We start from the raw sequence: 15,353 nt of genomic DNA on the forward strand, positions 1-15,353 counted from the left end.
TAAGACAGGAGCATAATTTTTTAATCTTTTTGTTCTACTTGAGATAGCTGGGGTTTTGTTTAATACAGAAATCCAAATCATATTAAGTTAAAGAACAATTCTAGGAATATCATGACATTTCTTGATACCAGCCTACTACGTGTTGACATTGCAGACTGAGTTTGTTGCATGCCATATCTTCCTTTTGCTTGGTTTCATGACCTACACGGTAACCAAGGGCTAACACACTGCAATGTTCAATGTACTCAATAAACTTTGTTTCCACTACACACACATACATCTTCAGAAAAATTTAATCTGCAAGCAGGTGTGGTGAAATAAGAGAAGGCAAAATAGTGCAAGATGCAGAAGCCGTGACAGAATGAATGGTTGAGTGAACTGGAGACAGTGAGGGAAGAACTGGTGGCATTTTAGTACAATCACTGTGACAGATCTTTAAATAAAGCATTGTAGAAACATTCAAACTGGCATGTAAGTCACTAGAAAAATTCCCATCACCTTGACTGAGAGCTGGTTCAAGTATCAGGAAGTATTTGGGCTAGGAACGGAAAGTCGATGAACTTTAGCTTGACTCACTTCCAGATCAATGAATAAGCAGCAGCCGAGCCAAGACGACTGCCAGGCCAGTCCTTGCTATCGCCATAACTTGACATTTTTTCATATAACCCCATGTTCATCGTCGTGATTTTAAGTCACGTTCTGCTCTCTAAGGTTAACAGGGTAACATCATTTAACATTTTTATGGCACAAAAACGTCACCACATTTTTCAGGCTAACAGGTAACATCAGCTAGCATCAAATGTCATGGCTTGTCCAGTTCTAGTAGAAAAACAACTCAGCAGGAAAGAGGATGAAACAAACAGGCAAACAGGTTACCATCACAGAGGCAGCTTAAATTGAACAAAGGTGTTTCTCAAACTGTGATATCATGTCAAAACACAATAAAAAAAAAAATCAGGTAATAACCATATATTTAAAAGAAGGCCTGCTTATAATTTAAGGCAGAAACAATGGACTTAAAACACACACCTCCTAGAACAATATGAAGTGCCAAATATTAAATGACAGTTGAGTTTGCTGAAATTTTTCCTGACAACATCCCCTCTCCTTGGAAAAGCCAGATTTCTCAAATTTGAAACCTTTTGTAATCAGTTTTGATGCAGCTTTTGTCATGAAATATTTCCCAGCTCCAGGACAGTATTGATGTTGAAGGCAGAAAGAAGACTAAATATCTCCAACGACAACATCCCTCTTGCTGCTCCCTTCTCCCTAAAACAGCCAGTAGCTCACTCACGTGAGCTACAGCACTCACGTGAGTGGCGGAAATAGACCCAAGTCCCTGCTCCACCAAGCTATGAGTTATTCTTCTCTTACAGAAAAAAAGCAGCAAGGCAGGATTTTTTGGCAGGATAAGGAACTACTCGCACATGTAAGTGTCTGTCTCCCCACCCCACTACTTAGTTGCATTGTCAACAGCATGGAAACTCTAATAAAGCTTGAAAGGCAATCTAATCTGTACTCATCCAGTTTTCAGGGGTCACCATATAACATGCATTTCATATGCCTTTACAATGGTCTAAAACCCAAGAAGCTGGTTGATAACGTTTTGTGGCCTGTGAACACTGCATGCAAGATTAATGGGTAAGAACTTGTGATAACAAAGCATTCTTTACCTCGGCTGAGATTGCTGTAGGCTCACAAAACAACAAAGGGTTTTAGTACCATACTTCATAACTTATTCCAGCTCCCAGCCTTTTAAAGATTAAAGCTGGAAGGAATTAAGTTAGCAGAAGAGGATCAAGAAAATCAGAGTATGATCCATAAACACTTACAGAAATGGAGAGATAATAAGTGATGTACTTCTCAAAGATCTATCTGATTAACTAAAATGCAAAGACATCTCAAACAACAAAATAAAGAAGCACGGTATCTTGCAGGTGGAAATTTAAGGAAACTACAAGAAAAGGCCACAACAAGGCAAAATGTACAGAAAGGGGAATAGAAACCTTCTTCACCTATGTAACCCAACATAGGATTATTTTTTTTTTCAACTCTAGGAAAAGTACAAACTAGAGAACAAAGTAAAAGAAACCACCTATACTGAAGGGAAAAACAACTGGCAATGACTTAGGAAACACCAATTTCAAAGTTAAAAAAGGCCTTAAGACTAAAGGCAGCAATGTATCTGAAGTTAGAAAATTCTACCCAAATCTTCAGCACATTTATATAAAGTTTTAGAGGGGAAAGAGAGAGACACACACATCAAGAATGTTTTTTTCTTCTCAGTTCATTTAGATACCACTAGGCAGAACAGACTCAGAAACCGTACAGTTACACAGGTGACTGGATCAAAGCTTGGATTTCTTTGAAAAAGAAGTTTCCCCCGACTGCAACATTAACTGCCTCAACCTAGAAGAGCATCAGTTACCACAAGAGCCAGGCAGGTACCGGAAGGCAGCAGTTTCCTGATCGACCACCGCTATTCTCTCACCCCAGATTAGGGAAGAGAGACGACATCCTCTCAAGCACAGATGCACTGGAATAAGCACCACTGGCAGGACGGGCCCGGATGCGAAGCTTTTGGACAATCTCCAAGCTCTCAGTAACTGCCTGACTGGCAGAAAAAATTAACATGATCGTGTGTCTGGCTTGAATCATTTCCTCTCCAGTTTGGTGGAATAATGTCACAGTTTCCCTCTAACTAGAAGAAAGTATTACGCAAACCAAGCTATTTGTCAAGAGAAGCTGTTCAGGCAAGGAAACGCCTCCCTGTGCAAAACAATTGTAACTTGGGCATTAGGACAGAGAGCACAGACAATAATTTCAAAATACCTTAAAGTGGATGGCAGAAAATTTCATGGTACCAACACCACTAATAATTATGACACAGAAAAATGTAAAAGCTCATAATGTCTCAAGCTGCTCTAAGTGAGGATTCATTAGCACTCAGCAGCTTTCAGTTTTTTACTTGTAGCATTCATTTTCATTACACCATACTTCAAACAATGTAGAACTGAATGATAATTTAGGTTTACCAAGATAAAGATGTCTATATAAAGGCACCAGCTGAGTCTAGATAGATAAAACCAGAATTGCTGTCTTGCTGCCAGGTTTGGCACTCAGACTTACACAAAGTCACCTCTGAACAATTCAGAGCAGCAAACTCTTCAAAAGCGTTTTGCACTCTCCCAGCTTTCTAAAACCCAATGCCAGGCTAGAGGGCTACAGTGGTCTTTAGGACAGATGAATTTTACCATGTATGAAAGTTTCATGATATCCACCTCCTGCCCAGAGGATAATCTATATGGTGAGCTGGAATACTAAAAAAGGGGCACAAGTAGATAAATGGGAAGAGTTGACTATAAGAAATACCAAGTACAAAATACTGTCTTGATATACTCAGGGTCTGGGTTTTGGGAGTTGTCTTAGTCATATTCATAGTTTTATATAAAACTTTCTATTTCAACTTTGAAGTATTATCACAACTGGGCACTTAAACTCTCACGCAGGAATAGAGTCTCCTTAACATTTCAACAATACTGAAACTTTTAATATCAGCATCTTCCAGAACTGAAGGAAACCCTACCCATTTCACAAGAAGTGTCTCCCAACGGAAAGGACTGTAAAAATGCAAACAATGTGGATCGAGACAGCTCTCTGAAACATACAGTTTAAGCCTCCTAGCAAATACGAAACTCAGAGAAGGAGGGAAAAGAAAAAAAAAAAAAAAAAACACACACATTGCCACATTTATTTCTGGTCACTGCATCTAAACTAACAAAATGTATTTGTCTGTACCAGTCTGTGTCTGCTGAAAAAAAATGCAGTCTTTCAGGGAAGCGCAGCTTCACACATTTATAGGCTGATTCACCAGAGGCTTCTGGACATGTTTCATTTCTTTATTCAAATAACCCTCATGCCATGGGAGTGTTACGTGCAACACCTTTCCGTTTCATACACGCTTTTACTGTTGGGTTTTCTGTGCACTGTCTCTCATCTACATCGTACATAATGAAAGATTAGTTTTATTGACCTTGCGCCAGAGCCAGAGGTGGATTGTGCAGAAGTACCTGGCAGCTCTCACTGACTTTCAGTCACCTTTTTTCTTCAATTTCTTTGTTCCTCTATTTTTTATTAGATCTCTTATGTCTTTTATTGACAGTTTCTTCCACAAGGGATGTTGTCACTCCTCTACACACACTCATGCTCTTGCTTGCACTCTCAGTATATGTATAACTATATGAGAGAGCACTGGCAACAGAAAGAGAAATATGCACAGCATGGGCTTAGACCCAACCTCTTCTGCAGAAAGCACATTTTAGCTACATCATCTTGAAAGCCTTTCTGTTGAGATAGCTATTGCTTCACACTACAAAATGGAGAAAAGCTGCAAAGTCATCTTTGAAATTGTTTCAGCTGAGCCAACGCACATCAAAAAGCAAGAGGTTTGCTTTTTTGTAGTTAGAAAGACAAAGAGCTCTATAGCATCTGTAGCGCAGAGGTCAAAACAAGACATTGGAGAGCATACGAATTAATTACAAATGCTTCCTTTTCACATCTATTTTCTTCCAGAACTAGCGTGACCACTAATTTCCAGGTGCAATCAGTAGAGCGGGCCCGTGGCTCTAACCAGGCTCTACTTTCACCATACTCACTCCCATGTGCACCCTCCCAGCACACGTCCCTTTTCATAACTTTAGCCACCATTCTCCAAGTGCAAAGTTCCTTCTGCTTTAACAAGCAGTTATACATTAAAGTGGCCAACAACTGGCTCTGTTGGAGTGTGTACTGGTGTTTTATATAAAAGGGGTTTATTTCATTGAAAAACAAATGTTGAAATAAAATTTCAGTCTCCTTTATATAGGAAAAAAAATTCCCTAAGCCCAAGTGAAAAAGTGAATCCCATCAACTTTAAAAGAGTCTGTAAACAGGGGCAGCTTGCAGTGCCAGGAGACTGCAAATTACCAGAGGTTTCTGCAACCCTAAATTTGGCGCTCATTTAAGATTCTGTTAAGTAAGCTAAATATATTATTGAGAAAGAAAAATAAGCAGCAAAAAGAACAGCTTTTTTAAATGCATAGTTCAAATGTAATCAATCTTTTAATAATCTAATATAATTGATGTACAAGTAACAAAATCACTCTGGAACTTCATTACAAGAGTAAGACTGTCTTCTCTCAGTAGAAATTATTCTTTCCTTGTTATGTTCTTCAATGAGGAGAAAAGTATGCTCAATAGTCATCTTTATTTTTCTGCTTTACAGGTAAACACCTTCTTCTTTTGCAGAAGACACTCGCATGTGAGCTAGACACTGACATGCCAGTCTTTCAGAGTACCACTGATGATAGTTAGTGACACTGAGTGAAAAAGCAAAATGCTACAATAAACTTGATTTAAAAAAAAAAAAAGGAAAAAAAAACCAGGAGGAAGGAGGAAGAAAATAAAAGAATGAGCAACTGAAGAAGAGGGGACTGGAAAGCAATCAGATACGTACCTCCTAATGCAGAATAAGCAGAGACAGCCAGTCACAGAACAGAAAGGTGATAGGTCATAGGCCATAAGGAAAACAAGAAGGCACATTTAAACCACTCATTAAAAAATCATAGCCAAAACCAAACCAAGAGAAACTCACAAATAATATGGAAAAATAAAGACATACAAAAATAACTATTTGAAGAGAAATATTTTTTTTTGTACACGGAAAACTGAGTTGAAATATCACACAGTTTTCTGAAATGACCTTATGGAGACTTCGTTGTTATTCATCAGTCACAGCATGTAAATACCATAGGGCGTTTCCTTTTTGTCGCTGAGGTTTTATTTCTTATATATCAGAAATAAAACTCCAAAGTTTGAAACAAGATTGCTAATTTGGATATGTAAAATAAGAAGTAACAAACTTCAGGCGTAAAGGAGTTACTTATTTTTGTTCATACATTTTTAAATACAAATTACAAAGTTAATCCTGTTACCTTCACAAGAAAGCAGATAGACACAGAAGAAGCAAACATGCTAACAACGAACAAACATATAGCAGCAAAACTGCCCTTATAACTAACCTAATTTCAGCAGCCAACCTTCTCTATCTGGATTAAAAAATGTATGCGTTAGATCATTTCCATCATCCTCTGGAATTTTAAACGGCTCATTCTTAATACTTTCATATAAATTCTAGAAGAATAAAAAAAGAGGAAAAAAGACCTCATTAATAAATGTCTAAAAGAAAATGCAACCAGGACATCCTACTGCTTCTCAGACTATTTGTATAAAAAGCATAGGAAATACAGCCCATAAAATTCTGGACCATCCCTTCTCAAACGTTGTTTACTGCTTTGATTAAGTTTGATTTTAAATTACTTCATCTATAAACAAATGTCTCTTTTTTTTTTTACAGATTCTATAAGCACTGCTAGCAAAGACTTTTTTTTTTTTTTTTCTTTTAACTTCAGCATTCAGTATTTCAAAGGTTTCAGCTTCAGGTCTCATTTAGTACAAGTTTTGCCAAATGAATCTGGGTTTTCAGAAAATGGTTTAGACCATCACACTGTCTTGGAGAAATACGTATTTTTAATCTCAAGGGACAGGAGGAAGCTCCACAAGACACATGGAAAGAAATGAGAGGCAATAATGAAACAATGATTTTTACTATTTTTTCCAGCTTTCTCTGACTTATCCAGAAATACTACTTTTTTTTTTTCATAAGAATCCAATTCCACAAGAATTTTGCCATCAGCAAACTACTGAGAGATACACAGAGCATTTTCTCTGGAATCTCCTCTCCTCAACAAAAGACTGAATATAGGGAGAACTAGCTCAAAGCAGCTGTGAATATCAGAAAATGCTTCTTTCAGCTACTCAAATGGTTATGCATACTAGAAAATGTTATTCTTACTTTCCCTCGGCAAATCTGCCTCAGAACTGTTGTACATGCTTCTACATTTCCTATTGAAAACACAAAGCAATGCCTTGTCTTACCCAGTCTAACTTACCCGTAGCAATTCTTCTGGAAGGTCTCCACCTTCATTAATTCCACGATTCATAGAAATAAACCTCTCTACTGTTGGTTTATCTCTTACATTGTGGTTGTGCAGACTGGTATTTAACATAATGATCGCAAATGACAGCACATAGCATGTATCTGGAATAAGATTTGAAAAATTATTTATCTCTGTGTATTGTGGCAGAAACCTGTGAAATGAATATATAACTCATCCTGACTGATAAAGAAACAGGTAGTCAAAAAATCCCGAACACTATACACAAAAGCAAAGTCTCATCTTTCTTTAAACTGTTGAAGCAAGCCTAAGAAGAAAAAATATGTAACAATTCAAATTAAAAGCCAGTACGAGAAAAACAGTACAAGAATCCAAAAAATTTTTTAAACTCTCTGAAATCATTGCTATCACCCTAAATTAACATTTCACTTGAAACACTGACGCGTTCTTGGGCAAAACGTTCTCTGAATACAGATTTTGCCTAGATCATATTGGTAGATCCTATAATAGACTTGTTCAATCAGACTCCTATTCAAACTACTTCCAAAGCTTTGTCCAAAGAGAAAGACCAGTTTCTTCAAAATAATATTTGAACTGCATTTAAACAGACTGAAAATTACATTGATTCAATTTCTTGGCATATACAAGATGGCTTCTACCACTGAATAATATCAAAAGATGACAAAGGAGATCTTATCATGCCTCTTGACATGTTTATGATTATAGTAAATTCTCCCAGAATTCAAGTACAAGATCCTGTGTAAGAAAAAGCAGGATGGAAACCTCTCTGCTACATAGAGGAAAAATGTGTTTGCATCTTCACCATTTTGTTTTCAATAAGTATTTTCCTCTCTAGCTGTTGCAGACCTGCTTTACATTAACCTTTTCCTAGCCTATTTGTTCCTCAAACTAAGTGATCAACAGCAAGCTATGTGTGTATATAACTAAACAGACCAACAATGCCAGAATGCTAGGGCATTCTGTGCAGTACCACAAAGTTTTGTTAGCTTTTATGACTTGAGTAATTCTAAATCAAGTAATTCAACAGAAAACTGAGGTGCATTTCTAACTGGGATAAATTACTGCTGAACAGACTGCTAAAGAGAAAGGATACAGTCCTAATAACAGAAATGGATGACTTTCTAGATAATATACTATAGCCACGCATAGATGGACTTGATACAGAGATAATGAGCTGTAAAGTCCTTATAACTGACAGACGAGACTATCCAACCTATTGGTCTCTTCTGCCTCTAAGCCCCTGAGAATCTTACTTTTCCAATTCCTAGCCAAAATCTTTGGTGACATTTCTAAAGTGTGTTTTATACTTTAATTGGCTTAGATATATATTAATGCTGAAGATTTATAACTGGAAGTGCATTCTGCCCATAAGCTTGCATCTCCTGGAAACAAAATGTAGGATTAGGCAGTTGCATTTTCTCAGTTCTCAGAAATTTCTCATTTCACATGCTATTTTATCCTGAACTTCCGAACTGGCCATCATCTCCTTGCATCAGATGTAGAAGAACATACATGATCAAAAAAAAAAACCCCACAGAACACTTAAGAACTCATACTGTTTCCTGTGACTAACCCGTAGACTGGAAGACTCCTGGGTTACAAAGGCAATAGCGTGAAGCAAAAGCTTCCATCATACGATCAATTTTTTGAGCCTCTCCTGGGAGTCTGAAGCTCCACAGAAACTGCCTACAGAAGGGAAAAATAGTTGTTAGACTTATTCCACTATTTATATATTAAGCATATATTACTAATAATCAGAAACAAACAAACAAAAAAAAACCCCAGCAAAGTCTATATAAAATGTCCTAGAAATATGTTCTCAATCTCTCAACGCACAAGTCAGGAGCTATTATAAAGCAACATGCACAGATGGCTAGCCCAGTAATTCAGCCAGCAACACTGCATGCTATCAGGCAAGATAATATGGCAGTTCATATTCTGAGACTCTCTCTTTTTTCCAGACTACTAAACAATTTTCTGTATGCATCCCATTTTTGCCATGAGAATGCTATGGGGAAACAATCAATTCAATCCTCCCTGGGTTTCCTGGCTACTAAAAGCAATAAATACTCAGCTAGACTTTACTTACAATGTAAAAAGACACATTACATGAAATATTTCTGGTAGGGGAGAGAAGCAAGGAATACAAAAACACTTAACATCTTTACTTGAACTCCTCAAACATTTAAAAAATAATAACAACAACAAGAAAAACCTCAGTGCTTAGAGAGGTGCTGCCTCTCTAAGTGTAAGTTCCCCCTACAAGTATCAGACACAGATCTTAAAAATAAAGACTCATCATATCACCTCAGTAATTTTGTAATATATGCAGGAGATTTGTGCTCCTTAGATCATTTAGCAGCATGAACTGAAATAGAGTTTTTACATTCATAACTCATTAGTTCTATTATTTCTATTCAGGTACATTGGAATGCATACAGGACAGAAGTCTTCACAAATTTACTTTTGGCACACTGTGGCACTAAAAAGCTCCAATGAATTTAGTCACTTATTCTTTTCTTTCTTAGCAAAATAATTATCTAAATTAAAACAGGATCGAAAACAGCAAAGTTACATGCTCTGCCATGCAAAACAAGTTCTCGATATTCCCTGTACACTGGGTGCCAATATAATAACCATCTATTCCTGTCTTTAGCAGTTTTCTTTTTAGGACATTATATTAAAGTGTCGCAGGCCATCTTTAGTTTGTCAGCTCTATATACTGCCTTTTACTCACCTCATGCAAGGTTCCAACCCAGATCACGAATTTTGTAAGCTACCAAAATACAAACATTTAATAGTAGCAGCTGCTAAGGAAGAATAAAGTCAAACCTAACGTTAAATTGCGTAAAAAAAGATAGGAGTATGAAGTCTCCCAGACAAGCTTCAGCAGCCAGAGAAAAGGCTTCCTTAGCTCAAGCCTCAGGCAGCTCAAGTTATCATCACCACATCACTCAACCATAGCAAAGCTGTCCTGACTCCACATCACAAAGCACTGCACCAGAGATAAAGATCACACAGACATTTCAATTTATCTGGTGTCAGGAGGGAGTCACTCATGGCAACGAAACTGGCAGAACTGTCTAAATCAACTTAATTTGCTAGATCTATTATGGACTTCCACCAAGACGAGAAGGGACTTCACAAGGTCACTGTACGCTGGCATCCCAGAGAAATCAAGTAAACTGTTCACTCAGCAAGGGAAAAGAGCATACTAAGATATTACACTTTCTTTCACACGGCAGGTGGGAAACTCTGAGGAAAGCAGAAGGAAGTTACTTGTTTCAAAGTTTACCTCTTTGTAATTGAACATAATCACTGATTATGGTCAGCGGGATTCCCCCACTCCCCGCCCAGACGAACAAATTGAGGTGGAAGGAAAGGAGAAAGAAGATGGCAGCAAAGAAAATTATTTATTTGCTTGGGTTAGCGGTTGGTTTGGTTTTTTTACCTATCTCTGTGCTAAGATATAAAACAGATCTTCAAATGTTCATATATGGCAGGCACCCCAAAGAGTTACAGCTATGTTTTAGTTGTTTGTATTTGTGTGAAATAACTAAAAGTTTTCACCTTCAAAGGCAGCACGCACACAAGCAATTGGAACGGTTAAAACAGAGCTGTCTCTGCCAACTTGCACAGTAACACATATAATCGTGGTAAGCTGTAGATCAGCTTTCTGACGAATAAATCAACACAGTGATTCACACAAACATGCAATTTGATAAAGGAAGCTCAGGTCAAAAAAAAAAGAAAGAATTTACTCACCTTAAGGCTTGTACAAGATTGAGATCAGCGAACTCATGGAGTTCAACAAAAGCCTGAAGAACTTTAATATTAAATTCATCTCTATAAAAGACAAAAATGGAAATAGACAATTACAATTCTGAACTTTAAAGGCTTGTTAGTTATCTCTATTTGCTTCCGAGAATAGGCAAGGAAATAAATCATACTGATCAAATCAAGTCATCAGAAATAGTTTACACGTTTATTTGAGAGGTATTTTAATATTTAATACTAGTATTTTGCCCGGTTTTGCTGGTAGGTTAGCAAGAGCCAGTACACTTGAACTGATTTTAGCACTTGCTTATTTAAATGACCTAAAAATTGCCTGGCCTTCTTTGCTTCACATTTATTATTACTGCACCTGCCTTGATATGGGATGACACCTCATAAATTTATCCAGTAAAAAGTCTTTTGCAGAAATTGTGCCATGAACTCTTAAAGCAACGGTTAATGTAAGATTAATTTCTTTAGCCATACAACACAAGAAAAACAAACTATCCTGTTTTTTCCTCTAAGAACAGAAAATATTAAAGCAGTATATTCATTTATGTACAAAGATGAGGAACGGAAATGCTTCAACTGATTGTACCTAAGAAAAAGAACAGCTTTTTAAAAGAGCTACTTAGTACATACTATATTCTTAACTCCATTCTCAAAAATCGTTATAATGAAAGTTTACTAAAATCAGAATAGGTTTTGAACAGGCTTCCTCTCACCTATCTTTTTATATTGATACATAAACCATGAGCTAAATTATGCTTTGTTTGATACAAAGGTGTTTAAACGCAAAAGTAACATTTAAACATTAATGAACACAAAACTATTTGGATGCAGACAGAATTTAGCCTACACCATCACTGAGTTCACATGCCAGAAGCATAAAGGTTTATAATCATCAGGGTGTGCTTTAAATACATCACCAAGACAGAATGTTGCATATCAGCCTCCACCCGGAAATAGAAAAGTGTGCACCCACTAAGAACTATCTGTTGCGTTACTGACTAACTGCATAGTCAGGCTAACCTAACACTCACGAGTAAATACCTTAAAACGAACTACTCATTCATTAGGATGTTCCCATATTGTTTACAGAAAAACACATCAGCTCTGTCAAGTAAAACAAAGCAATTCTCATCAAATTTAGTAATGCACAATTCAACTGTGTGGCTATTTTTCAGTGCAGTAAAATAAAGTGGCATAATAGTATAATAAAAGAGAGCACTCAGAGGTACTTTGTTACTCTAAGCCAAATATTGATTTTGCTTATATGTACATAAAGCTGCAGTAATTCAGAACAAATATTAGCCTTATAATCTAATTTTTGCTCTTCTAGAGCAAAATTATGTAGACTGGATTAATAGTGATACTTGTGCTGGGTACAGCTCCAAAGACACAAGCCAAATATCATGAGAGGTCAAGGAAGCCACTTAAAATAAGTGAAGACTTACCCACATATAAAGAAATCTTAAATCTTTTATAGGATGTAATTCATCCCTTATTTATTGTACATTTTTAGGTATTATCTCATTCTGTTTTACTATTCACTTTTTTCAGTTTGCTGAATGCTGTAAGACTATAAAAGTCAATAGTTTAAAATATACCTCATTATGGCAGAATGTTATACAAATATTTCATTCTATTGACTATCCCGGTCTCATCTTCAGCTATATTTAGCTAGAATGCAGAAGTAATTCATGATGGGCCCCTGAGAGGGAGTGGCAAAGTAAAAGAGAATGTCCTCAGACTCCAAATGCCTTGATAAAAGACAATACATAACTCAACAAAAACTCATCTATAATATGCACTTCCATTTGCATAGCACAAATCACTTAATAGCCTGTTTCTGAGGTAGTCACAGAAGCAAAACCAGCAGCTAAGACCACCCCAATTGCCACATTTTACTTTATCCCAGAGTATTTATTTTACCCCAGGACCTAAAGGCCTGATACATTGTTTTCAGAGGAACATGAACAAAAATTATTAGGATTCTAGGAAGTTAATGTTGCAGTTCAAAGGAGTATTATGAACCAATTCCCCATTCCAGACCTGACTACCTTGAAACGTCCATACACATTCCTGAAAATCAGACTGTCATCTCTTCACCTCCACCCTCCTTTACTAATTAATATAAGTGAAGAAAAAAAAAAAGACAGACAGAAACACCATTTTGCTTTCCCATTACCATGTTAGTATTACAACCTTCACAGAAATGAAGAAACTTGCAAAAAACAATTAAAGTAGACTGACTGGATACATTGAATAAGAGTTGTTTTTAAAGCAAAAAATAATTTTAAATTTTTTTGACTTCAGCTGCTCCTTAAAATGGACAGGTTGCTTCTGCCTTGTGGCAAAATAGGAGCAGTATATTAATTTTTTTCACTTCTCCTAAGATTTTATTACCCAGTTGATAGATTTATACAAAATTTCCTGATCAAATTTGCTATTCAGTATGACCACTATATTTGTCTGTATTTAAGTCTTGAAAAATTCAGAAGATATAATTGCATTGCATATTTATCTGAACATATACTCAATATTAAGAAAGGTTGCCCTGTATTTTCAGATTAGACCACAGTGCTGCCCAGCAGCATCCCTGCCAGGGATGCAAAAGAACAAGCAATAAATTTTTTAATTTTAAATGTGAACCCATAAATAGCCACACGAATATTATTGATTACTCCAGTGGGCCTGGACATATTGGTAAGGCCTTTCTGCGTGAGTACAGGGGTTCTGGGAATAGGGCTAGAAAAACTGAAAGTATTTCAGAAGACAATACCAAGGTAGAATGCAGCTCTCAAAAACAAACACAGACTGCTTTATACAAGCTTTGTTACAGTTTTGCAGTTATGGACATTAACCTATAAGTGATTTTGTAATACTGATTGCCCAAATATTCAAGAGCAACAACATAATGCTGTTGTATAAAAATTGTTGGAATGTCTACATATACTGTACAGAAACTTCATAGCTAACTTCTATTTTCAAAATATACATATTACAGTGAAAACTTTCATTACATGTATTAAAGTCAGGAGGAAATTGCTGAGCACAAACTAAGCCATTGATGCTGTAAACAGATTACGGGTGCCTCAGAAGGGATCTGCCAGAACATATCACTACAGGAGTATATCCTAAATGAATCAACTTTTAAACATCCATAACTGGCATCTGAACCGGAACATGTGCAAGCACGTAGATACACGTACTCCAACCCACTCTTCACTTCTGTCTCTCTCTGCTGCCTTTTTCGAAATCAATTCCTGGGTTGCACAGCAATGGAAATAATTTGCATTTGATAGTGTTTTACAATAGTATACCTAAATAGGCATGTTGCATGTTTATTGTACTAGGATTGATGAAGATAGGGCGCGGCCGCCCTTTGAGATGCCTATTTACTAATGGGAAGCCTGTGTTCTGGGAAGAAGACAACACTGGAACCTGGTTATAACTGTTGTCCCAGGAACTAGCCATTTTAATAAGTAATTTCTTTACTATCCAGTTATTAGTGATTGTAAATCACTCCTTGTCTGGGCAGAGTATCAAGAGTTACCGGAACTGTTGCAATACAACTCTCAGGCATTCCAAAAGCTTATGGTATTAAATTCTGCACTGTAGCCAAATTTAAGGGTATTTTCTCAAAATAGTAAGTTACAATGAATTAAATATTATTCCACAATGTACCCATTTAAAAAAAAACAATCACCTAATGGAAAAAAAAAAACTATCACAATACCGTAGTAGTTTTACTTCCCACTGTAGCTTTTATAGATCTTGGAGTAGTAGAGTAGCACTCTCACGCAGCCTGTGAAGGGGAAGGTAACTACCAAAACCTGTCATATGCTTTGTAAACTCAAGAACAAAGTTTCAGTATTTTTATTTTACCTTTCACCGAGGTAATCTCCAATTACCGTTTTATTTAATCCTTCTCCTTTATAAAGGAACTGTGCAATGTCTTCTGCAGTGTTCTGCAGGAGGTCATTTTCTATCAGAAACTGTATTCCCTAGGAAGAGCAATTCCAGAGGAAAAGGAATGTTATGGTTTTTTCCACAAGCATTTATGTAAACATCGCCTATAACATTTGGTATTAATATACTGACACAGACATATACATAGCACATTAAGAATTACATTAGCCTACAGATTTTTTTTTTTAATGAAATGGTAAACAAATGTTTTTCAGTTAGATAAGTAATATTTAGTACTGGTTTAAAAGATTAAAATGAAAACACACTTTTAAGGCTAGAAGTACTAGGTGGCAGTTTGAATCCCTCAACAATAGAAACATCAAATATTAATTGAATAATGATTCCATGTTGCTCTTTGGAGTTAACGTGTGAGTTAGCCTGTTCACAATATTGCATAAACGTCTGCAGAGGCATAATCTGTAAAATCATATAATGAAGAGGTATGTAGGAATAACTTAATTACCACCATGACACAAAATAAAGCATCTGTTATAATCTACAAACTGCAACCCAATACATCAAGCCACTACTTGCAGTAGAAGTTGCGGCTGAAGATACTGAAACCAGTTTAAAAGAGTTTATGCTGAC

General features: G+C 36.5%; 1 protein-coding gene across 3 annotated transcripts in view; it reads right to left on the reverse strand.

Moving 5' to 3' along the window:
- The window catches only part of CYTH3 (cytohesin 3), a 53,216-nt gene that overhangs the window by 5,915 nt on the left and 31,948 nt on the right, over positions 1 to 15,353 (reverse strand). For all 3 annotated transcript variants that reach the window (XM_075515577.1, XM_075515578.1, XM_075515575.1), the window contains 5 exons: positions 14,682 to 14,800; positions 10,782 to 10,862; positions 8,590 to 8,702; positions 6,990 to 7,138; positions 6,060 to 6,171 (listed from right to left, as the gene is read on the reverse strand). In XM_075515577.1, coding sequence (XP_075371692.1) covers positions 6,060 to 6,171; positions 6,990 to 7,138; positions 8,590 to 8,702; positions 10,782 to 10,862; positions 14,682 to 14,800 — 574 coding nt within the window. The remainder of the gene's footprint in view (positions 1 to 6,059; positions 6,172 to 6,989; positions 7,139 to 8,589; positions 8,703 to 10,781; positions 10,863 to 14,681; positions 14,801 to 15,353) is intronic.

The sequence above is a fragment of the Mycteria americana genome, chromosome 12 (assembly GCF_035582795.1).
Source record: "Mycteria americana isolate JAX WOST 10 ecotype Jacksonville Zoo and Gardens chromosome 12, USCA_MyAme_1.0, whole genome shotgun sequence".
Classification (NCBI taxonomy): Eukaryota; Metazoa; Chordata; class Aves; order Ciconiiformes; family Ciconiidae; genus Mycteria; species Mycteria americana.